At 46.7% G+C, this 25,155-nt stretch overlaps 1 protein-coding gene across 1 annotated transcript in view; it reads right to left on the bottom strand.

Annotated features, from left to right (window-relative positions):
* Positions 1-4,666: 4,666 nt before the first annotated feature.
* The window catches only part of LOC8030403, a 38,585-nt gene continuing 18,096 nt past the window's right edge, over positions 4,667-25,155 (bottom strand). The window contains exons 3-4 of the mRNA XM_040211501.1: positions 10,044-10,175; positions 4,667-4,807 (exon numbers count right to left, since the gene is read on the bottom strand). Coding sequence (XP_040067435.1) covers positions 4,674-4,807; positions 10,044-10,175 — 266 coding nt within the window. The 3' untranslated portion in view covers positions 4,667-4,673. The remainder of the gene's footprint in view (positions 4,808-10,043; positions 10,176-25,155) is intronic.

Raw genomic sequence — 25,155 nt, 5'->3', positions numbered from 1 at the left:
AACCAATTAATCAGACACTGCTTCAATCACGGTGTGATTGAGAAAATAAAGATAACTTATTGCTACTCTCGGCAAGATACTATTCAATTTTACTTTTGTAAAATGGCTGCTGTGCTCTCAAGTTTGGTCATTTTTGAAACTATGCATGGCCTGTTGAATCTAGTTGGTTAGCCAGCTTCATTGGGTGCATTTTTCACCATACACTTGTGCACCAAAGAGAGGTGGTAACCACAGGTTTCACACTGCGATTTTGCATATCTCGTTTCGCATTTGGAGACTCACATGCTTGGGGGAAATATCTCGTTTAAACATATGGTCCACAGGTTTTTGAATAAACAGGAAATTTGTGAAATGCTGATGTGAAAATTCTAAGTTGCTATAAAAAAAAAAACAAAAAAAAAAACAAGTGGTTAGCCAGTACGGTGTCTCCGAAAAAGTTCACTCACTACAATGGCCCACAAAATTGGGCATATATATTACTGAATAGATTGATTAAAGGACTGAGATGTTAGTACTGTCAATAACCGTGTGGACGTATCAAGATGCAATATTTCTTGAATTGATATATTAATAGTTAGATATATATATTAGCATAAGCTTAAAAATCTTTATGTAAAATGCGGTTGATGTGCATAACTAATTACACAATTTTTGTTGTTGAACTTTGACACTACTGGTGGTAACGCAGGGGTGGGAAAGGAAAGCAGGCATTGTCTTCTAGTTTTGCCCCACTACGCCATTTCAACAGATCGAAATAAATTTGCTTTTACCGTTCCCACCATCGACGCAAGAAAGCCGGTGGACCATCGTCGCTAACGACTACCTCGCAAGGCACACCGAGACAAATGCGCTCCCTTCGGGAGCCACTGTGGGAATAGACAAGCTCTTCGTAGAGACCATCATCCTCAGGGATGGTGCCCCCCGAAGTGCTGATTGCAGACGGAGGGTCGTCGTTTTTGGCACAGTTAACCGAGGAGTTCCTCCGGCTCAGCCACACCAGCCATCATCGAACAACGGCGTAGCGTCCGCAGACGAACAGGCTGACGGAAGGGCTAAAGAAGACGCGGGACGAGGTCTTACCCTACGTTACGTTTGCCTACAACACTGCAGTTCAAGAGACGACTGGAGTTACACCTTTCCAGCTGGTATATGGTCGGAAAATAACAACCATGATGGACGCAATGATGCCCCACGAGACAGCTGGCGATTGGAGTGACGAGGCCCAGGTGGTTGCTGAACGGGCCGAAGAAGTCGGCCAGCTCGCCCGACTGCGGATCCAAAACCAGCAGCGTGTCGACGCTGGCCGCTACAACCTTCGTCGTCGGGACGTTTCCTTTTAGACCTGAGATAGGGTGTGGCTCTGGAAACCCATTCGTCGCCACGGCCTCAGCGAAAAACTGTTGAAACGGTACTTCGCACTGTACAACGTACTTCGTGGTCTCGGGGAGCTCAACTACAAAATGGTGCCCGACGGAATGGAAACATCATCATGACGCCGATCACAACCCGAGTTGGTTCACGTCGTTAGACTCAAGGCGTTCTGCGCTCGGTAGCACTGAGGATGTTTTGTTTTCCAGAAGACTTTTTTTATTTGTCATTATTTTTTGTGTTGCATCGGGGCGATGGGCTTTTAAAGGGAGGAGTAATGCTGCGTGCATGACCGAGAAGATCCGCTTCTCTGCTCATCTAGAAGATTTGAGTACACCCTACCCCGAGCCTAAACGATAAGGAGGCCAGAATGATCTTGTGTAGTCAGCCTCGCCCTAGCTCTTCCTCCAACATCCTAGCTCGAATATTCGAGATGACGAGCATAGTAGATAAGGAACCGAGCTCCGTAATGCCGATTCATACACTGAATATTTCTCGCGATAACCAGTTGTTAGGCCGACGCTCCGTCGCTTGCTGCTGCCGCCGTCGACGCTCGCTGCTGTTTTCTCGACGTGTGTAGTGTTTCGTTTCTGGCACACGTTCGCCCCGTGTAAATCTTTAGTTAATTCCGTTTTCTCCTGCATCATTATCTGTCATTCATGACAATATCATTGCAAACAAAGGTACGCATGCACCCCCCCCCCCCCCCCCCCCCCCCCCCCCCCCACTCACAATTTACTAAATCGCGGAGAGTCGGTAGCTTGGAGACAGTTGCAAACGGGCACCTTTCGCAACTTCGCGGTACTCCATAAATTCTCCCCCTCAAAGTATAAACCCATATGCCCACACTGCAACCAATACGCGGACTTAATACATGCAACCTGGCTCTGCCAGGTCAAACCACAACTAGCACCCTCCGTCCCGAACCCTCCCTAGAAACTTAGGAAGCCGTTCTGCTCAGACTCTCGACCGCCAACCAGAAGAAACTGATCGGCAGGGCGAGGAAGGTGGCAGACAGCGTTTTGGCTCTCAACTAAAGGCACCCTCCATCCAATAACGGGCAAAATGAACAGTTTTTTTTCTCTCTCTCTCTATCGAGAAATAAATTGTAGAAGTTTGGCTTCCCTGCGGTTTCCCTCAACAAACGCAAAGTACAGGTCGCAGCTATAAATGAAACCGAAACTCAGAGTTAATGTGTCCAAACTTCACCCTCGGTTTCAAAAACTGCTGTAGCAAATAAGCTAATTTTAATAATTAAAAACAGTCATTTCTGCTGACCGGCATGCTTGTTTTAAGATGATTGTATGTTCAGGTGGTCCACTCTATTTATGTTGAGTGTAAAAAGAAAAGGGCAATTGTGTTTATTAATTTTATGCACTTTACCCGGAAAGCTTGTGGCATTGCGAGAAGCTGGTGGGGGAGAGGATGCGAAACGATATTTGGTATTTTTCATGGGTTACAGGGCAGCGAAGTTTGGGAAGCACAGCGCCACCTGTTTATTTTCCTGTGGGGCAAAGAGAACAATGGGAAGCTAGCACAAACAAAAACGGTATGAAAAAGCAGATTTGGGTATTTGGTGTGCCAAACTAAAAAAGCACATCTGTCTCGCCCAAGCGGAAGATTAAGGATCATTCCGACCACCTGTTTATAGTTTTGCGTCTAACTGAAGGTAAAAGGCGCCTTCTCCGCAATAAGACTCCATCAAATAAAGGGCATCCCGGCCGGGATATGGACGGTGCTAATGACCATTCCTAAACGTCAAACTTAAGGCACAGCTGATGAATGTGTCCATCCGTCAACGTGTTGGTGCGCAGAGTGCTATGATATTGGACGGATACAAAGTGGGATCGGTGGCCGAGAGTGCTAGCGCACACCAGCTCGGAGCACGTGGAGCGAAAGCTCGCGCTGCAGAACCCATGATCCTGGGTTCAGTCCCTACCCCTACCCGGTTTAATCCCCACCCCTGCCCGTTTCGATCTGGGTAAGCATTGTACCGGCGTGCGGTCGTGCATCGCTACTGCGTGGTGCACGTTAAAGACCCCAGGCTAGCAGTTGTACTGCACTGGCTGAATTTCTCATCCTACCGATGGGAGACTCGTCGGCCGTTGCGGCAGACCAAGTTCTAGACTGTATAAACATACACAAACCCAATTTGTTTTTTGGACGGATGTGTTTGAAATGTCTAAATCGGGTGACGTTTAGACTCACCTGTTCTTGGTAGCTCGGTTGACTCAAAGGTGAGGGAGGGATTAGCAGAAGATGACGGTTTAGCTATAACTCTTATTTGTATTTGATAATGTTTTTGTTATATTATAGTCGTAAAAATCAAGAATAGGTTAGTAGTGCATACAGCTGGCTGCGGGACCTAAGAAATTTGAATTCAAAATGGCGAAGTGCGTAGTCTACTTATTTTTGTCGACTTCATCCCGGAAGCTGAGAGCATGACTGCTTCGTTCGGAGAATTCAGGAAATCATACTGCTTTGTGTCAAAATGATTAGTTATTCAAGGCTTTTGATTGCAGGCTTGAGTTTGATCTAACACAGGCCCGTGAGGACTTTTTCATCGTATAAACAGCGTTCCTGGATAAACCAGAATATTTACTTGCAGTGCAGATAGTATTACGTAACAAATTATTAGGGACCTCGATTAGTAGGAATGCGAAAGCCGATTCGAATTATTCGGGTAATTATCGCTTTATTCGAATTCAAAACTGGAATATTCGTACACCAGTAGAAAATATTGCTATAGGTTTTTAATTTTTCTTTTCTAACATAAGGAGTCTAATTGTTTTACATTGCATGCTAAGTATTAAAGTAAAGCTGTCAAGAAATTTAATTGTTTGTTTCTGAGTGAGTTTTTAAAAATGAGTAGTTTGTACCACAAAATGCTTCATTTTTAAGAACACATTTTAAAACAAAAACTTCGGAAAACGTTGTCGTCCACTTTTTATCATAAAATTAAAATGAGTACGCCATGTAAAATTATAATCCTTTTAACATTTATATTGGTGCAAAAATAATGAGAAGCTCGCGGCAATATTTAATATTTCATTTACTATTATATTAGATATTGTGACTACATTAGCCTGCCATAGAATCCCAAGGAAACTTGAAATACGTTAGCAAAGCTACTTTTTAGTATGCGTTTTTACGTTATTTTAATAAACTGAAAACCGTTTTGTAGCCATATATGGTGGCCACAATGCATTCGGTGCCTTTAGATTCATCATTAGCCTGGCGCTCTTATATTTCATGCTATAATTGGCTGGTGGGTAAAATACTTTATACAATGCGACGTTGTACGATTAAGTGACTTTTTGTTTGGGCGAACTTTCGTACCGCTTTGAGATAAACCACACCGAAGATGACAAGACGCCAGCCAAGGCCACAGTTAGAGGGATAATCCACGTCAGCCATCCCAACATACTACGAGATGATCCTGCAAAGAACAAGGCAAATATATTTATTCACGTGATGCCAGTCTCGGACCTCTGTTATGGCGAAAACATAGGCGACACTTAAAATAATAATGAGGTTCACTGCCGATATTCCACTTAACTAGTGATTGAACTCAAATTACTGCGCTGCTATAAGCTTGTATAGAGTCAACCTGTCGTGGTATTCGCTCTTTCTCGTGCGAATAAAAAAAAATCGACCGGGACCTTTACGTTTAATGTTCTCTAATGCATGAAATGCTATGAAACGCCCTGGGAGCACCATCCCCTAGGGTTATCTACGAGGTGTTGCTAGAAGAAGGAAGAGGTGGGGAGTGAAAATGAGAAGTCGGAGAGGAGACGGGTGGGGTGAGGGTATTGGAGTGTCACGTAACATATATTTTTCCGCTATATTTAGCGGGAAACTGAGTGAGTGTATAGGTCACGTGATGCCAGGTGACGACTTGTCGATTTCCCCCGCTCAATCGAGCGAGGAAACTGGATCAGTGTCTAAGTCACAAGACGTGTATTTTTTCGCTGAATTTAATGGGTCACCTGATGTCAATTTCCCGCTAAATTTAGCGGGGAAACTGAAGTATTGTTTTGGCTAGAAGACGTAAATTTTTACGCTGAATTTAGTGAAAAAACTTAGTTGACGTATAGGTCACGTGCCGTAAATGTTTCCTAGGTGTATAGGTGACGTGACATCACGTGACGCCACGTTTTCCCCTATATTTAGCGGAAAATGCACGGACGGATGGACGGACTGAAGGACAAGATTTTGCGATGGGAGGTAGCATTAAAAAGCATTTCATGTTTTCAAAGTGGCTACGTCTGAGTAGAAAGAGCTCCTAAACACTCCCGATCTTTAAGAGTGCAGAGTTTCAAATTTTTGGGACATCAGATCTACACGCTGTCTCTGAAGCCTACGGTGAAAACATTATGTGTATACAATTATGAAATAGACGTAGGCAGGAAGTGTAGAGTGCGGAAGAGAGATGGTGGAGCTTAGTATGTTGCCAGAGAGAATGGCCAGTTGTCAAGAGAAGAAGATCATTCGATGGGGCTCAATGTTTCGTTTGCCAACCTAGAATAAACTGGGTACTGCCGAGATTGACCTTAATGGACGATGTGGTAGGGATGGTAGAATGAGTGAACGACAGGCAGATACTTTTGGACATATATGCGCCAAAGAATCTTTGGTGCTTGACTTGAGATTTAACGTCAAGTCAGCAGCGGCGGTCCTTGAAATTCAGAAAGACACACAAGTCGTCACATTGTATAAGGTAGAGTCAGTGTAGCCGTGGCTCAGGACACAAAAGTATTCAGGAATCATACTGACAAACGCAAAAGACCACTTGAAAGTACCCCGAAGCCACCTGCGGCAAGCAGTCATCTGAAGGGCCAGCCGACACAGCCTCTGCAGATCCAGTAGGTTTATTTTATCGCGGAAATTGTGCAACGACATGGTGGTACGTGGTACAAGGGCTAAAATTTACAAATACAGTGGTCTTGTCCCCACGCGATTTCCGAACCCATGCGAAGCCTACAGACAAGTGGAGGTTGTCTGCCAGGCGCTGGACGCAGTAGCAAAGGAAGCCTTGGAGGGTGACCTAGTCTGATCTCCCTCTGCGGTCGTGGAGGTGAATACCACAATTAAATTCCACGGACAATTTCGACATGAGGACCCCTATTGATGGGTATTTGGCAATACGTCACCGGACTGAAAGGCGGATGGCAAAGATACCCGCCTTACTGATCCCGTAAAAGTGTCCACGGCGACGGAGTGGGAGTCCAAGGTGCGGAAAAAGGTGCTTGACCAAAAGATGCAATACTAGCTCAAAACGCCCAAACCACGTCTATACTAGATGTGGGCGTAAAACACAAGCGAAACGTTGTCTCGGAGACCCGGTTATACGGCGACATATGGGGCTGATGCCTGAGTCAGCCATGGCCCCATGTCCGTGTTCATTACGGACGGTGGGTTTACGCCACTGCATCCACGATCGTGTCGGGCTCGAGACCCATCAGGAAATGGCGGCATAGGTCGTCCTAGATTGCAAGGGTCTCCACCCAACCCATTCACGGGACAACCACTCACACCCTTAAAGCCCCCGTGCTGCTCGCTGAAGCGTTTGGTTTTTCTAAAACAGCAGGATAACTGCAGCAACCCGACGAAACATGGCGAGGCAAGCGGACGGACAGCCCTGCTACAAATTTGAAGGTGACTTCCAGCGGCCCTCACATACCATCTCTAGAAGCCGCCGAAAGGAGACTGGAGGACTTGTGGAAGTTAAGGGTAACCGCAGAGGTGTTTTAACACTCGCACGCCCCCCCCCCCCGTCTAGGTACAAGCCTAGCTCGAGCCTGCGCGTTCCAAAAGGAAAGAACAATATTCTAGTAGTCATAAAACAAAAGAATAACAAGAGCTGAAGGGCAATATAGACCGAAAGCATAAATCCCGCGAACAATGAAAGGATCTTAGTGGATGACAATGTTCAATGTAAAATTAGGTCTGAAAAAAAAGGATCCACAATAAGCAGAAGGTTTTTTTTTTGATAAAATGCGCCGCAAGTCAAGGACAGAGTAAGGGAGACAACAGGAAGATCTTCGTGTTGTCTCCGTTACTCTGTCCCTGTCTTGCAGGGCATTTTGTCAAAAAAAATCACGTACCAACTGGCCCATCTGTCACTATAGACCCCTTGCAGAAAACCCGGCAACAGTGTCTCTCGGCATAGTAACCATGGCAACAGCGAGGCGGTCAGCAGGTGCGTGACATGGTGAAGGAAAGCAGGTCGCAACCTTGCTGTACGCCAACCGAGCTTTAGGCGCTTCATGTGTTGTTTTAAGGACAGTTTACGCGCTCCAGAGTATCAGTGAAGATGCCAACACAGTGCTGTGCCCCGGTCTGCACGGAATATGAATACACTGACACATTCGGACGGAAGGGAGTACTTATATACGCCTATCGGACCGTCCGCTGCCGCGACCGTTTGGCTAACCTCACGAATTCGCATTCATTTGCTTAATGAGGATAATATATTGGTTCTGCATTATACTGCTTTGCGTTGTCTTCACTATTTCTGTTAGCCTGGTATACGTTTCACGCGGATAAACGAGCGTCGGTTTTACCCGCCGGACCCGTTGCCTTTCGGCCGGCCTCACTATTTTGCATGCAGTTGCTTCATACATTACGTTGTTATTTCACCGCACATTTATTTAATGTTGCTCGGTAGACAGATACCATTGGCGAGGCTAAACAAGCAGTCGAATTCCCGTATATCCTGCGAACGTTTTCTACACTTTAACAATAAACACACGAAAAAAAAAACTTTACCTTGCAGGCGCGTTTTTTTAAAATCTTCTTTTATGTTATTGGGGCATCCACTAACACCATGTTACTTTATGCTTCCATGCAGAATTGGGACAGCACCGCATTGGGTTCCCCTTGAGGGCATCTTTTTATGCAAGTTTAGTGGGGACTTGCAGGCACATCATGATTTGTCATATCTGTCATGATTTCTCATGATCTAACCATCTTTCTTTTCAGGTTTCATACCTAGCAAGCTAGCTAGCAAGGTTATTTTCCCAGCCGGCGGCGGGAAACAGCCGCGTTACTTCATTTGCCCTGCCACGTTTTCACGCAGAGCCAGCGGGCCGAAGAAAAAAAACATTCCTTCACCATGGAGAGCGCGCACACTGTTGCCCGAGGCGCACAGAGTTGTCACACTTTTGAAAGGGGTCTATTGATGAGGTTTGTTTGCTTTCGGTGCCTGAAAAAACACACAAAAAACAACATGTTTCAAGTATAACCGTATTGAAAGCTTTGCCGTTTGCTGGATACTTCCTCTGCTCGCAGCAATAAGCCACCTGCGTGTTTAGAAAAAAAAAGTTAATGCAGGGTCTTTTGATAGGTGTGCAAATAATCCGAACTTGAATGTATAGAATTGCTCAACATATCGAATTACATTTTACAAATTGAAAAAGCAAGAAATATAAAATATAAATTTCATAAGAAACAGAAAATAATACTGTTAAATGTTGTTATTTATTTCAGACAGTAAAAAAAAAAAAACAAACAAACAAACAAACAACCCTTTCATAGAATCCTTTGAACGTGAGAGGGCCCAACTTTTTAAAGTAGGATTATGCATTATAATTATGGAACAGTGTTCTGTATAAACCCAAAATAATTTCTGTCTTTTGGTGTAGCATTCCATATTGAAATAGTACTGCGAATCTTAGTAATGACATACACACTTTCGAAAAATAAAATTCAAAATATGAGCAGAATTTGAATCTTGCGATCTCAGAAATATAAAATCAGTAAAATAAAAATACTTCAATGTTTTTAGTACTTAACGCCCCATAGTTGAACGCTTCTGTACAAGTTTCTATTGATCATTAAAGGCCCCACTTTAGCGTAATGTCAGTGAAAATGCGTAAATCACTCGTGAATTTAGCAAAAAAAAGCGTATATTGTAAGCTCGTAGATCTTAGACCAATAGGCGACAATCAGTGACATTTCATGTCTAAAAAGAGATTTGTTAGAAAACAAAAACACAGCTCATTATTTGGAAACAGACGTAGTCTATAGAATACCGTGAAAGCAAAACCTAAATTAAAGTTCGGCTAAGTCAAGCATAGCCCTATATCGAATAACAAATATCTGTAGTATCAGAATCTGTCAGTCATCGTTATATTGGTACCACTTTTTATGCGGTCCTAGAGTAATGCTGGCGCGTGAGCTCGATTCGCTTTCATTTTCCTTCCCAATTTTCCTTTTTTTTGTAGACTCGTTTTGGAGTCCGTTCACACGCTTGCATTTGGCTAGGACCGACTGAGACAGGACCAGGTGTTAATCCACTTGCAACGGCTTACGGCTGGCTGTTCAATGCAGCCGGTCGTGAATTGTTACAAGATGCTTTAAAAACCGTTCTTCTTTCAATCGGTCGTTGTCAAATGCGAGTATGTGAACGGACCTTAAATGCTATATCGAGGGATGTCCGAATGTAGTTTTGAATCGAATAGTGCATATTTCACTTTCTAGTGGAATACATTTGGAATTTTGTAGTGGACTGAGAGAAGTACTAGAAGCGAATGCGATACGAAGGTTCGTTAATAAAATATTTGAGGTAATGGGCCAGGTGTTATTTGTGAAGAGTTAGCGTGTCCCGGAAAGAGTACAACAAAGGTGATCACGCCAGATGTGTTGTGATTATTAACTTTAAATCCGCTAACCTGGGCCACATTCGTTGTCATGCTGGATCATATTGGGTGAAATACAGACGCACAAACGGTTGACACACTTCAAGTAAGGGTTGCTGCCGGTGCACTCTTGCGTCATACTGCACTCGTCGAATAGGTCTTTGGCTGCGGGAAAGAAAAGCGTCGAGCAATTAATTGGGGTCAGAAGAACAGCCTCATCAATCCGCTGTTTAGTGCATGGCGGTGTGTTCTGTTGAAAGTGTTTGACAAATATTTACAACCCTACTGGAAGGGCGCGAAGCTAACATCTGATTAACCAAACTAATATATTTTGGGCGGATTCGATCGGACTATGCATTCGAGGAAAACAAGAATGCACTTTCGATTTTAATAACTGATAACTACTACACTGTGTAGCCATAATGCGCATAAATAATAATAAAAAAAAACAACTCTAAGAAGAGATATGTATAATTGGGGCATTTGTTTTTATATTGCACCATTTTCAACAAGAAAACAAATATAGGTGATCCCTGTCTTTATCTTTCCCTGCGCCCATCAAGGCGCTCACCTAAAATACGCGGAATGCGCAAACTGTGTCTTACCTCATGAAATCGCTATTCTGGCAGCTGCCGGAAAAATGGGGCTGCTTTGTCGTGCTTTGCTGCATACTACATCGGAATGCAAGAGCATTTCGACGTTTCATTTATAAAGGGCATATTAGGACGAACCTTGTCTGCTCACTTAACCCTTGGTCATAGCAAAACGAGCCTACCTTGCTTTTCTGCCCCTAGCCAAACGCTGTTCTCTTGCTAGGAAGACGACCTTTCTTTTTGCGAGGCATTTTAAAGACGACCAGAACATTTCCAGTGAGAGTATGTATTCTATCACATGACGAATGAGTGGATGAATGGTATTGGCTGTACCCCTTGTATTGGGCAGTAGCATGTGCCACTTAGCCTAAAAGCATTTACACCCCTTTCCTTTAAATTCTGGTATTAATTACGTCTCTTGTTAAGTCATCTACTCCTCAATTTTAAATGTAATCTAATTCTTTTCGACACTCACAAACTGTCTGTGATACGTTTCTCACCCACCCTTTGTGTTTAAAAATAATTGAAGTAAAAACCTTAGGGAAAGCAATGAAGCACATTGAGTGACTACAAACAGGGGCGCGGATTACAATGTATAGTTTCTTTTAAAATATAAACAAGCCCATCAAGGCTACAAGCAACTGTTTATGCTGTAAAAGCAATTCGCCCATATTATCAACGGCAACTGTTCTAGATTTGTTAGAAAGTCAGGGCACGATGCTTCCAAGAAACACACATAGTGCCTTTTTACGTTGACTACATTCGTCACCTTTAAAATCTTAAATGCGTGATGATATTTCCCTCGTGAATCTCATTGCAAATGTTCCACAACTATCACTGAGCAAACCTGCGCTGTCATAAGTAAGTGAGCTCTAAACCCTCACACAGTCTTATGTGGGATTACCTTGGTGGACTTGGAGCGATCCAAAAACACTCCATGCTAGCACCTTAGTGCCGCAGATGCGAGCACGCGTTTGCACTTTGGAGAATATACTATCAAAGAAATGTTTCAATACCTCTTTGAATTTGCAAAGGAAATTCCCCATTAGAGTCCTGTCCATACTCAATATGCTCCAGTGCCTACTCTAGCTTATCCACAGACGTATCCGATAGTAATAAATCCAAGTGCAGGAGTTGCGCTTTTAAGAATGGCATGTGATGTAGGTAGAGAGTAAGATAACAATTGGACTTCAATTTACAAAACAAGGGAAACATCACAGTGAAGTGCGACAAAAAACAAGAATACAATTGATTTGCCAAAGCCTGGAGGGCACGCGAAGAGACGATTTGAAGCCACCACATGTCGGACGCGTCATGTTATTTCAAGATGGCAGGGCCTATGCGACGGTGGGTGAAAATGCCTATATTATATTATCTTGAAGACAGGGCTCGCCCATGACATCATAGTTAGTAGAACCCCGACCATTCCCAAACGGCAAACACGCTAAAGTCCTACAAGAGTCAACGCAACGCAGCAGTCTCATCTGCCGCCTCCGCCAGCAGGTAAACTGTGCACCCGATACCGCGATCCTGGAAACAATCACAATCGCGCGCAAGCCGGAGCTCGGGCACTTGTTCCTTCGCCGAGAACCATGATGGAGGCACCGCCCAAACCGTAAAGCTTGTAATAAAAGTTGCATTTACCAATTGGCGACGAGCGATGGAAACGAACCTGCTGCTTTAGGAGGTGGCGACTAACGCCACCAAGGGAGCGTTCTCGGGAGGGGGCTGTTCATCGTGGACGGAGAGGCTGATCTACTACTTTGAGACCAACGGTATCAAGTAAGGCACCAAGAAGCGGGCCGTTCTGCTTACTCTCAGAGGTTCATCCACATTTGAAACGGTCGAGGCATTGGTGGCTCCCGAATTTCCAAGTTAGTTTACTTTCGAGGAGATCGTGACTTTGCTTCGAGCAAATTTTGATCTTCGGCCGGCGGAACTGTTCAGTCATTTCAAGTTCGAAGGGTGAGAACAACAGCCCCAAAAGTCAGTTACCGCGTACATCGCAGCTCTAAAGAAACTTCCAGCAAACTGGAATGTTGGGAATGTTCAAGTTACTCCGACAACAAGCAGAGTTATCCCTCCCGTCACAGCGCCAGCTGTTGGGGTGGCCAGCGGCATGGTGAGAACGGTTCCCACGAACGGGACAATGACGTATACCAAAGGACATAATGTTGTGCGATTGTTTTGCTTGTGGTCTTCAAAATAAAAATCTCCAGCAACGACTATTTACGGAGATGGACCTGACGTTCCTCAAGGCGTTTGACATTGCCGTACAAGCAGAGATCGCCAAGGAACATCGGCGGCAGATAAAAGCACATTTTACTAAAATCAACAAGACGGAAAAAACGCGTCCGGCACACCGTCATCAGGAGAAGACGACATCATCGTCGACACACTGCTATCGCCGCGAGGAATTACACAATCCTAGTTCTTGTAAGTTCCGGATATCCCAGTACCGGTACTGCAAAATGACGAAACACATAGCGAAAGCATGGTTAAAGAAAAAAAAAAACGCTCAGAACTTCGTGCAGGCACTCAAACCACAGGAAACTCTTAGCCCCGTTACAACATTCTCAAGCACTCTGAATAACCTGCAGGCCCTAACACCACGGAGGGAGCCATCAGAGAAGGTTATGATAAGCCTGGATCAAGTTGTTCCTCTCAAATTTCATGTAGATTCTGGAGCTGCGTTTTCTTTGATCATCGAACAAACGTTCAAAGCAGTTTGGCCTAGAAAGCCTCCGGAAATCACAGACTACGACATCGCTCTGCGTACTTGGTCTGATGAAGGCATCAGATCCCTAGGAACAATTCACGTCATGGCCAGTTTAAGAAACTGAAAGTAATGTTGCCTCTTCTTGTGATGAAGCACCTTGAATGTAGCCCTCTTGGCCGAAATTTTTTCGCAGCCCTGGAAATTGACCTCAGTGGTGTGCACCAGGTTATGTTGGATGGCAGCCTGACAACCATCACTGAAAAGTTCCGGTCGGTTTTTGATGGAAATCTAAACTGCTAGAACGGGCCAGTGGTAAGCCTAGAAGTGAAAGACAACGCGCCACCCAAGTTCCTGCGAGCTCGGAATCTGCCATCTGCGCTAAAACCAGCGGTGGAAGCCAAGTTGCAATGTCTCACACAGCAAGGCAACACTGAACAGACGAATCAAATTGGGCGACACTCGTCGTAGTACTGAGATTAAAAAACGGTAGCATCAAACGCTGTGGTGACTACCGCAGTGCCGCCCATGCCATGACGCTCAAGGCGGTGGATATGACGCTCAAGGTGTCATATCTACCGCCGACAGTGACAAAGGTGCTTGCAAAGCTGCGGGGAGGGATAATGGTTTCCACGCTCGACCTGCCTCAAGCATACCAGCAGTTACTGCTCACCGAGAACACCGCTAAAGTTTTCACCATCAACACGATAAAAGGGCGTTGATGGTGTGAAGCGACCTGCCTTCGGCACCTCGGCAGCATCAGCCATTTTTCAAATATGTATGGAGACAACGCTTGCAGGGATGCCAGAAGTCAGCGTGTATATGGACGACATCTTTGTCAACTGTGCCACAACCGCAGAACACGCTTAGCGTCTGGACTCGGTCCTGTCAAAACTCTAAGCAGCTGACCTTCGAGAGAACCGAGAGAAGTGCCTTTTCGGCGATTTCGAGGTAACATATCTGAAACACAAAATCGATGCGGTTGGTGTTCATTCAACAGACAACAAGATCAATGATTATAATGCCATTAAATGCAAAGATGCAAGTGAGCTGGACAAGAATGACGAAAATAATCCCTGGAGGAGAAGAAAAAGGGGTACAAAGGACAAACACAAATCTCCAAACACATCTAGGTGACTGTTAAGCGACCGAAAAATCCGCCTGGTCCGGGTATCGAACCCGGGACCTCTTCATTTCCAGTGGAGCTCTCTGTAGGGGCCCCGTGCTAGACACTTTGTTGTTTTTTGTTTTCTCTTTTAGCTCGCGGCACCATCGCCATGCACAAGCGCTGAGGTGGTCGCGAGCGCGCGTGATTAAAGACATTTGCATCACTCCCATCTCAGACATACTTGGAAAACTTGAGGGAGATCTTCCAACGGCTACAACCAACACCGCCTCGCCTACCAAGCTCCCGCAGAGTTTTTGTAAGCCAAGATCTAACAACATGCACGCACGTTTTCCTGCGGAAGGAGGGCCTCAAGAGGAGTTTGACACCGCCTTACGGCGGGCCGTTCAAAGTCATTGACCGTACGGCAAAAACTATGACCCTCGATTTGCACGGTCGCACAGAGATCGTTGCAATGGACCGCATAAAGCCAGCCTTCCTGGACGATAATCCTGCACCTCCGGCTACGATCATACAACAAGGAAACTCCCACGCGCCTACAAGTTCGCCACCCGTCACTAAGCGTGTCTCATGGAACATCTGACTCTGCCCCATGAGTGACACTTTGCTCCATGTTGCTAGGGGGGGAGCCCTGTAGGGGCCCCGTGCTAGACACTTTGTTGTTTTTTTGTTTTCTCTTTTAGCTCGCGGCACCATCGCCATGCACAAGCGCTGAGGTGGTCGCGAGCGCGCGTGATTAAAGACATTCCATCCGAGACATCGGAGTCGCTTGACGTGTTTTCTACAGTCTCTACCAACTGAGCTAACCAAAGGTTAGACGTCAGTAGAGCAAATATGTTTTATCAGATGCCACCAGTTTTGTCCCTTGCCCCTCTTGTTCCCCTTCTCCAGGGATAATTTTCGTCATGCTTGTCCAGCTCGCTTGCACCTTTGCATTCAATTGCATTATAATCAAAAACTTAAAATGCAAGCCTTTCACCCTTGTTGGTGTTAGACTGGTGGCAGCTAATAAAACCTGTTTGCTCTACTGACGTCTAACCCCCGGTTAGCTTAGTTGGTAGAGCGCTCAACTGGAGATGGAAAGGTCCCGGGTTCGATACCCGAACCAGGCGGATTTTTTTGCGCTGAAGCAAATTAATTGCTTCAAGAGGGTCTTTAATGGCGTCATGAAGACGGCCCAGGTTAAACACCATGGCACTGCGATGCTCGCCTCTGGAAGAATAAAGCGCCGAGGGCGCTCCCTTTTATTTATTATTTTTATTTGATCCGTCATTTTACACATCGTGACTCCATCTTAAAAAAACTCACTGGTTGTTGATCGATCGGACCACACCATCGCGTGACAAAACAAACGCCAAACGTATGACCACAGACGTTATCGCCACAGAGAAGTTAGCAGTCGAACACAACAACAAAATGAAGTAACAAAGTGAATAAAAAGAAAAAAAAAATAAGAAAGAAGCCGTTGGATTTTCGGACGGCGTCTTTTTTGATGAGAGGAGGAGCGGCCGTGCTGCTCTGGCTGCTCAAAATGTTCCTCTTTTTATCCTAGAGGGTGCCACGACCCTTATTTGAAGCTGATTTGTTAATTTAATAACAAACAACCCGTTGGAACGGAGGAGGTAGAGAGTCTTGGCATCGGAATTCGACGTGATAGAAAAGAAAAGAAAATAACGAATGCACAATACATACCATTGCAAGACCGTTATACTCCGCACTCGGGCAGGCCTTATGATGCCGCCGACGACCGTTAGGCTATTTATTTTGTTTCTTTAGATTTTTTTATCGTGACGACTACTCCACCATGCCTCAGAGTTTCCAGCGGAGGTCCGGCAGTTTTTAATAATTATTATTATTGTAGTTTGAAGGGCACCCTTATTATGCTGCTTTGTTCCTGATGCCATAAAAATATGGGCGGGAATACAGATACTGGTGAAAGAAATGTATCGCGATACATTAATACAGTTAAGAAATGTATTTCTAAAATACTATCGCGATACATATTTATCGCGATACTGCCCAACCCTGGTTACATTTGCTACAACACGGCCGTGCAAGAGACCACCGGTGTGATATCCTTTCAACTGGTCCATGATCGCAAAGTAACGACAATGCTGGACGCGATGTTACCCCAGGAACCGGCTGAAGACGGAAGCGACGACGCCCAGGTGGTTGCCCAACGCGCAGAAGAAGTCCGTCAGCTCGCCAGACTCTGGATTCAAGTCCAACAACGTATCAACAGTGACCGCTACAACCTTCGCCGTCAGGACGTCCACTTCCAGCCCGGAGACAGGGTGCGGGCGTGGACACCGATACGACGACGCGGTCTCAGCGAGAAACTCCTGAAGCGCTACTTCGGACCCTACGAAGTGCTTCGTCGACTCGGGGATCTGAGCTACCAGGTGATGCCCGACGGAACACGAATTTCATCACGTCGCCCTCAACGACCGGAAGTCGTCCACGTGGTGCGCCTCAAGCCGTATTACGATCGATAGGACTATGAATTGCGTTTTCTACTACGCTCGATAGGATTATGCTGTACATATCACCGCAGTTTGCCATTATTTTTGTTTGTTTTGCTGTTTTAGGGGCGAAGCTCCTTTGGGTCCAGCCTTGTCCGTCCGGCGTCCGTGCTCACACCGATTGCCATCCCCATCTGTCTTCTTAAAAATGAAAAAAATATGTTTACAGAGTTGACAGGATTCGAATCTGTGCCGGGAGACCCCAATGGATTTCAAGTCCATCACATTAACCACTCGGCCACGACTGCGGGACGAGTAGGGGGCTCTGAGATGTGGTAGTAGCTCAAGAGCTGGGGATGTCATGAATGAAACGTTGCATGTAGCCGCTCAACGTCTATACAGGAGAGGGCGCTGCGGTCAAATGCGTATATAATCACGTTAAACTTTGCATGCATTGGCTCAACGTTTATAGACGAGAGGGCGCTGCGGTCAAATGCTCAAATGCGTATATAACTACGTTCCATACCACACATTCTCTTTCTGACATGAACCGTTGACTTAAGCGGTGGAGATGCAATCCCACGGCTTCTAGCGGATCCAAGCTGATCCGCTAGAAGAACCACTGGCTCTGCATTTCACCGACCATAAAGCAGTAATAATGAAGTCGAAACGCAACCCGGAACTCAGCACTACCTATGAGCAATAAAAAAATTCAGCAACATCAGCACTACCTATGAACAAAATCACTATCATCAGCACCGCCAGAGCTTCGCCCCAATCAACATCATTCACCACGTGGAGATGCGGTCATTGTTGTTTCCCGGCACGTCGCATGAAGACGATGCGCTTTTAAAAGGGGGGAGTAACGCCACGCGCGTCGCCGCGCGAGTGCGTGCGTAGCCGAATGGTTAGCGCGTTGGACTGTTGCCGCGCTTGACGCCGAAGGTCTAATACCCCTGTCCGACGGGCGAGTTTAGTGCACTTCAAGCTAGTGCACTTCAACCCGTCGAAACACACTCCAAGTGTTATAATTATAATGCAATTAAATGCAAAGGGGCAAGCGAGCTGGACAAGAATGACGAAAATAATCCCTGGAGAAGGGGAATAAAGGGACAAAGGACCTTTGTCCCTTTATTCCCCTTCTCCAGGGATTATTTTCGTCACTCCAAGTGTGTTGGTGCTACACGGGAGAACTTAATGTCATTCCAAAATGATGGCAATGTCGATGGGTAAAGTAATTGGCACGTAAAACATTAAGTGCATGAGCATATTTTCATAAATAACTTCGTCGTGTTATTAAAACACGTTACCACTGATCGTTGCGCTAAGTCACGACATTTAATCCAAATTTAAATCAAATTTGATGACTATGATCAGCCATTACGAGTCAGGCAAATCCAAAATCTATACATCACTTTTATTTGCCGCAACAAAAAAAAGGGTGTGTGTATCTTTATACAGCCTAGAACTTTGTCTCAACGAGCGACTTGTCTCCCAGGTGTCTCCCAGCTGTAGATGAGAAATTTAGCCAGTGCAGTACAACCGCTAACCTGGGGTTTTTAACGTGTACCACGCAGTAGTGATACACGACCTGACGCCGGTACGATGCTCGTCCAGATCGAAACGGGCAGGATGGGGATTGAACTCAGGATCTCTGGGTTCTGCAGCGCGAGCTTTCGCCCCGCGTGCTCCGAGCTGGTCTGCGCGAGCCCACTCGGCCACTCACCACTTGCCACAACCACTGATCTCTATGACAATTGCTAAATCGTGTTTGCCCGCTCCGCGAATGCGGCCACTGGCGGCCATCTTTTCGGTAGAAGTATATTATCCCTAGCCAAGGTACAGCTGCTGCAGCCACTATCATCCATTCATGACAGACAGCGTTGTGGCAGTTGGGGTGGCAGGCTGCCATAAAAATAGCGTGGGTGATATTTCGTGCTTGATTGAAATTGTTTGACGAGACATGTTTTTGAACCCCGGCGTGAACGGTAGCCCGATCTTTGAGGACCCGGTGAAGGTTTCACGAAATCGCAACACCAAAGAAAAGCAGCACAGCACGCATCGAAATTCGCATTTAAACAAGCATCGAAAGCAGACGCCGGTACGGAGTCTGATTTCGATGCGAGCTGCGCTGCTTTCCCCCGGTGCTGCGCTTTCGTAGAAGTTTCGCCGGGTCCTCAAAGATGAGGCTACCGTTCACGCCGGGTTTCAAGAATCTGCTTCATGGAACAACTTCAATCAAGCACGAAATATCACCCACGGTACAGTGTGTTATAACTTCGCCTCGGTGGTCGTCGACCGAGATCCAGACAACAGACACCCGGCTTCGATCGCACCCGCGTTCCAACTGCCACGGGGCGTTTATTTGTGAGACAAAGAAGAAAAAGACCAAAACACGCGACGCCCTTCTAACGGAGGTAAATCATTCAGTTACTACATTTCCCGACACTAATCCAAAACACACGTTACACAGTACAACAGCAACACTTCAACTTGGTCTGCCAACCAGGTAATAAGTAAGCCTGTCGGGTTGCCTACTTATTCGCGTGCTGTGCCTTACAGAAGGAGCGGGCACACCAGGTTCGTCATCGTCATGACTATTGAAGTGGTTCTCAGGCTCCGAGTCCGAGTCATCTGAATCCGCGGATGCTGCCGGCTCACCGTGGTCCACCGGCGAGCTCCGTTCAGTATCAAATCCATTTTGGGATCTTGGCCTCAGGTCATCACAGTGTACAAAACGAATCCTACTAAAGACTCGCACCAAGTATGTAAGAGCACTAATTTTCTTCGTCACCTTTCCTCCTTACCCATCCCGTTTCCTCCCCTCTCACGTTTCGCACTCACAAATTGTCTCCGACATTGAACTCTCTCGGCCCTGCCTGTTGGGTGTCAACGGTCTTCTTGGCTTCATTTTGTTTTTCTCGCCGAAAAGAAGCAGAACCGTGTTTCAACAAGGCAAGATGTGTCCGTGGCAAGCGCCCAAGAAAGAGCTCTGCCGGCGTCTTCCCAGTTACCACGTGGGGAGTTGTTCTGTACCGGAGCAAAAAGTTTGACAGCTTCAGCTGCATGCTTCTTTTTCCACCCGGCTCCCTGTCCTCCAGCACCTGTTTCAGAAGGGACTTCTTCACCGTCTGAACTGCGCGTTCGGCAAGTCCATTGGATGCCGGGTGGTAGGGAGGAGTTGTCGTGTGCAAGATTCCATTTTCACGCATGAAGGATCTGAACTCTTCAGACACCAGCTGTGGTCCATTATCTGCGACCACTTCCTCTGGCAACCCGAATTGCGAGAATATCATCTGCAGCTCTTCGATGGTGTGCCAAGAGGTCGTAGACGACATTAGAATAGCTTCCAGCCATTTTGAGTGGTCATCAACTAGGATCAGTATGTTCGATTGATCTTTCTGTGCGAAATCTAAGTGCACGCGTTCGAAGATTCTAGTAGCCAACGGCCAATGTTGGACCGGAGCACGGGGGGAGTTGTTCTGCGTTGCTTGACAGACGTCGCACGTTCTCACCAGATTCTCAATGGCAGCGCCTAATCCATTCCACCAGACATGCTGTCTCGCCAGCATCTTCATTTTAAATGCTCCTGGGTGCCCTTCGTGTAGAAGACGGATGATGACGTCATGCAATGCTTTTGGGATGACCACTCTCGTGCCCCATACCAAGCATTCCTGGTCGGTAGACAACGCTTCTCTTCTCTGGAAAAAGGGAATTAAGTCCGGATCGTCTACTTTCGTAGGCCATCTTCGTTTCGTGAGTTCGATGATCCGAGGTGGTCGGGGATCCTTTTTAGTCTCCTCCTGCACTGTCCAGCTTGTGATCGGAATATGATCGAGCGGCGAAAAGTAGTTAACCTGGTCACAGCTCTTCTGCTTTCGCGGGAAGGGGGAGCCTTGAAAGGGCGTCGGCGTGACTAATGCTGGTACCGTTCGTGAAAACGATCACAAAGTCGTACTCAGCTAACAGAAGTCGCCATCTCTGAATACGTGCAGCTGCCATGCCGGTTGACTTCTGCCCTTGCTTCAAAAGTGTGGTGAGAGGGTAGTGGTCAGTGACCAATGTGAATGTTCTACCGAAAAGGTACTTATGAAACTTCTTGACAGCGAATACGATGGCAAGCGATTCCTTTTCTACTTGCGAGTAGTTTTGTTCGGCCGTCGTCAATGTCCTTGAAGCGTACTCAACAGGTCTGTAAACTTCCTTGCTCACTTCATGAGCCAAAACTGCCCCTACACCATGATTAAAAGCATCGCAGGTCAACCTAACAGGCTTAATTCGACAGTGCAAGGTGAAGACATCAGCACTACAAAGAAGCTCTTTAGCTTTCCTCACACACTCATCACATCCTTTTGACCACAACCATTCAGCCCCTTTTTCTAGCAAGTCGTACAGAGGCCGCAGCAATGCTGCCAAGTCTGGCAGAAACTTGGCGTAGAAGTTTAACATTCCTAGAAAACTGCAGAGCTCATGTACATTTGTAGGAGACGGAGCGCTTTTGACCGCTTCCACCTTGTCGGGGCAAGGCCGGAGCCCGTGTTTGTCAAGCATACACCCAAGGTGCTTCACTTCGCCCACAAAAAACTTGCTCTTTTCCAGGTTCAAGCTAACACAATGCTTGGCAAGTCGTTCTAACACGCGTTTCACATTGTCGAAACATTCATCATGGTTCCTGCCTCCAATCAACAGATCGTCAATGTAACATGCAACCTTCGGCAACCCAAGCAAAATCTTATCCATGGTAGCCTGAAAAATAGCTGGAGCGCTCGACACGCCGTACGGCAACCGCGAAAACTCGAAAAGACCGAGGTGAGTGATTACTGTCAGCGCTTTCCTTGCGTTGCTTTCAAGTTTCAGTTGCAAATACGCAGCGCGCAGGTCAAGAACCGTGAACACGCGGCACTCCGTGAACGTTGCGAACAACTCGTCCACCATTGGCAAGGGGTAGTGTTCCGTGCGCAAGTTCGGATTTACTGAGACACTGTAATCGCCACAGATACGAATCTTTCCGCCGAGCTTCGGAACAATGACTAGCGGAGTTGCCCAGTCACTCGTCTTCACAGGAGACAAGATACCCATCGTCAATCATTCTCCTCAACTCGCAATGAACAGCGTCCCTAAACGCAAAGGGAACGGTACGATGCTTGCACAACACTGGCTGAGCATTATCCTTGAAAACAAGGCTTGCCGTGAATCCTGTTATTGCTCCGGATTCTTTCTTGAACATCGACGGAAACAACACTTTCAATGTTTCAAGAGATTTCTCTTCTGCTGTAACTGCGAAAACTGACCTCCAGTCCAGCTTTACTTGCTGCAGCCAGTTTCTACCAAGCAGCGTTGGTAGCCGCACATTGCCGCTTCTTACCACCACTAAAGGCAGCACATGTTTCCCATGACCGCTAGATACCTCGACGTCGGATACACCGACAACGTTAACTTTTTCCCCGGTGTACGTACGCAAGCTGAGCTCACACCGTTTTAGCACTGCTCGAGGCAGAATCTTTTGATATGCCTCTTCTAGCATAAGGGTAACTGCAGAGCTTGTATCAATCTCCAACTCTACCTCGTGACCTGCTATTTCCAACGTAGTCGTAACCGGTGGCACCCCCGCGACTACGTTACAATGCACAACGCACACGTCTCCGGGACCCACATTAGGCCAGCTCTTTGGCTTACCCCTGGTCTGTTCTCCTCTGCACATTCTTTTGATGTGTCCTTCTTTTCCGCACTTGAAGCACTTCGCTTTAAGGAAGGGACACTTACAAGGTTCATGCGCAGATGAACCACTTCGAGAGCAGACAGTTCCTGGCTGTCGCTGCTGTTCCTGGTCTTGTCTGTCCCACAACCGATGCACGTCGGTGGTATCCGGACCGCTCTGTCTCTGCAGCTCTTTACTCTGCTCTGTAGCCAGTTCCCTTGCCAGTGCCACCTTTTAGACGTCCCCGAATTTGGAACTGCCATCCATCTCGAGAAGCGGTCGCTGAATCTCGGCATCGAGGCAACCAGCGACGAACCGGTCTCGAAGAGCAGTCTCGAGGAATTCACCAAAGTCACAAGTCATGGCCAGCTTCTTGAGGGCAATCACAAAGTCTGCCAGGCTTTCGCTGTCCTTCTGGTGCCCCCGGTGGAATTTCGTCCGCTCCGCTATGGTAGACTTGGCCGGCGAGAAGTGGTTCTTGAGTGCACATGTCAATTCTGACAAGCTCTTGGAAATCGGAAGCGCGGGCACCAGCAATTCTTTAAGAGTGCGATATGCATTTGTCCCGAGGAAGTTCAAAAACGTTGCCGCCGCATCCTCTGGTTTCACAGCATTCACTTGCACAAAAATCTGGAAGCGTTCCAGGTAGTCGTCGAACGTTTCCTCGTCCGGGCGGAACTCGTGGAACTTCGGCATGCTGTCTGTTCATCGCATCGTCGTCGCCAGTTGTTATAACTTCGCCTCGGTGGTCGTCGACCGAGATCCAGACAACAGACACCCGGCTTCGATCGCACCCGCGTTCCAACTGTCACGGGGTGTTTATTTGTGAGACAAAGAAGAAAAAGACCAAAACACGCGACGCCCTCCTAGCGGAGGTAAATCATTCAGTTACTACACACTGTACTAGATCCACGGCTATTTTATGGCAGCCTGCCGCCATTGCGCTGTCCGCCATATTATTTTGATGGCAAGATATAATATTACTCTACCAAAAAGACGGTCGACCGTGGCCGCATTCCCGTCCATAGGTGGAGCTGGTCAAACGCGATCCAGCAAATAAACATAGAGATCAGTGGCCACAACGAAACATCATGCGGCGTGTGGAGGACGAGCTGGAGAGCGATATACGTGATGTTGGACAGTGGAAGCGCGTGGTGGAGTACTTTTCTCCATGAGAACCCAACGCCTTTTAGATGAGAGGCAGCTGGAGCTGGATACCGACGCACAGGCAAGAATTTCGAGTGACATCGATCAGCAGCTGCAGGCCAATGCCTTCACTATAGCCGCTCTCATGACTGACAGCCTACTCGTGATCAGTCGAGAACTGTGGACTTTCCAGAGGAACGAACGGTGATTCGAAGACACCTTGTCCCATTTGGCCGAGTTTCATTTCAAGCAAGCCTTTCGCGTCTCTCCTGCCACGTTCAGATTCCTGGTAGAGTCTTGCAGGTGCCTCCTGGCCGTCGCTGGCCGTCGCGAAGGGCAAAGGCTGGAAACTAGACTTGCGGCTTGTTTTTCTACAATGCACTGGTTTCTTGCCAACAGAAAACAAGTGCGCATCTAATATTACTCCTCTCGAAATAATACTAATTGTACGCAGAGCTAGTTTCTTCTATTATTTTTACTCCTTGGACACTGCTATCGAGATTACACACTCGGTCTACCGGAGCACGCGTAGTGTGCTTCCCGAACTCACTTCATCGGAAGTGTGTTCTTCGGGCAAGGCTGGGAATTGAACTCAGGATCACTGGGTTCTCCAGCGCGAGCTTTCTCTCCACGCACTCCGATCTGGTTGGCGCTAGCCCACTCGGCCACCAATATCCCTTAATAAAGACACGTTAAAAAAAGTAGACGTTTACTATTCTCCGTAATGCCGAATTGCAGTGCAGCTCTTGAGGAGAAGGAAGGGAGGGTACGAAGGGGGGGGGGGGTATGCCGCTTTTTCCCTATGCACCCTCCCGTCCTCCCCTCCTGCTCCCTTCCCATTTAGCGGAAAAGTTTCGCTAAATTTCCCGCTAAAATTAGCGGGGAAACTTTCCCACTAAATTGACGTGTGATATCACATAAAACGTTACGTAAAATTTCACGTGTGATTAGACATGACGTCCCACGTGACGTCACAAGGGTAAACTTTCCCCGCTAAATTTAGCGGAAATATTTCCCACCAAACTTAGCAGAAAAATTTGCCGCTAAATTTAGCGAGAGAATTTTACCCTCGTGACGTCACGTGTGACGTCATTTTGGAAAACATCCCATAATGCAGCGCGTGATTCCACCGACGCCGACGCCGCTCAATCCGGAAACGGGGGCCTAGGAGGTGCGGTCTAAAACAACGTTACACAAATGAACGATTTTTACGCCAATTGGACGATTCTAATTGATCATCTCAAGCCAAGATAAAGAAAAAGCCTATTTAGTTTTGGCGTCCCGCTTCGTCCCGCGGAAGCCTACGAAGAGGCCCCGACACTGCCTAACTAGATCATAATCATCGTTTTGTTTTGAATAGTAACACGATGAAACAAAAGTAGGCTCTATCCTTCTCTGCTAACC

This window comes from Ixodes scapularis, unplaced genomic scaffold (assembly GCF_016920785.2).
Source record: "Ixodes scapularis isolate PalLabHiFi unplaced genomic scaffold, ASM1692078v2 PGA_scaffold2__306_contigs__length_199485367, whole genome shotgun sequence".
In the NCBI taxonomy this organism is placed as follows: domain Eukaryota; kingdom Metazoa; phylum Arthropoda; class Arachnida; order Ixodida; family Ixodidae; genus Ixodes; species Ixodes scapularis.
The sequence above is the reverse complement of the archived record's forward strand: the minus strand, read 5'-3'. Positions and strand labels throughout refer to the sequence as shown.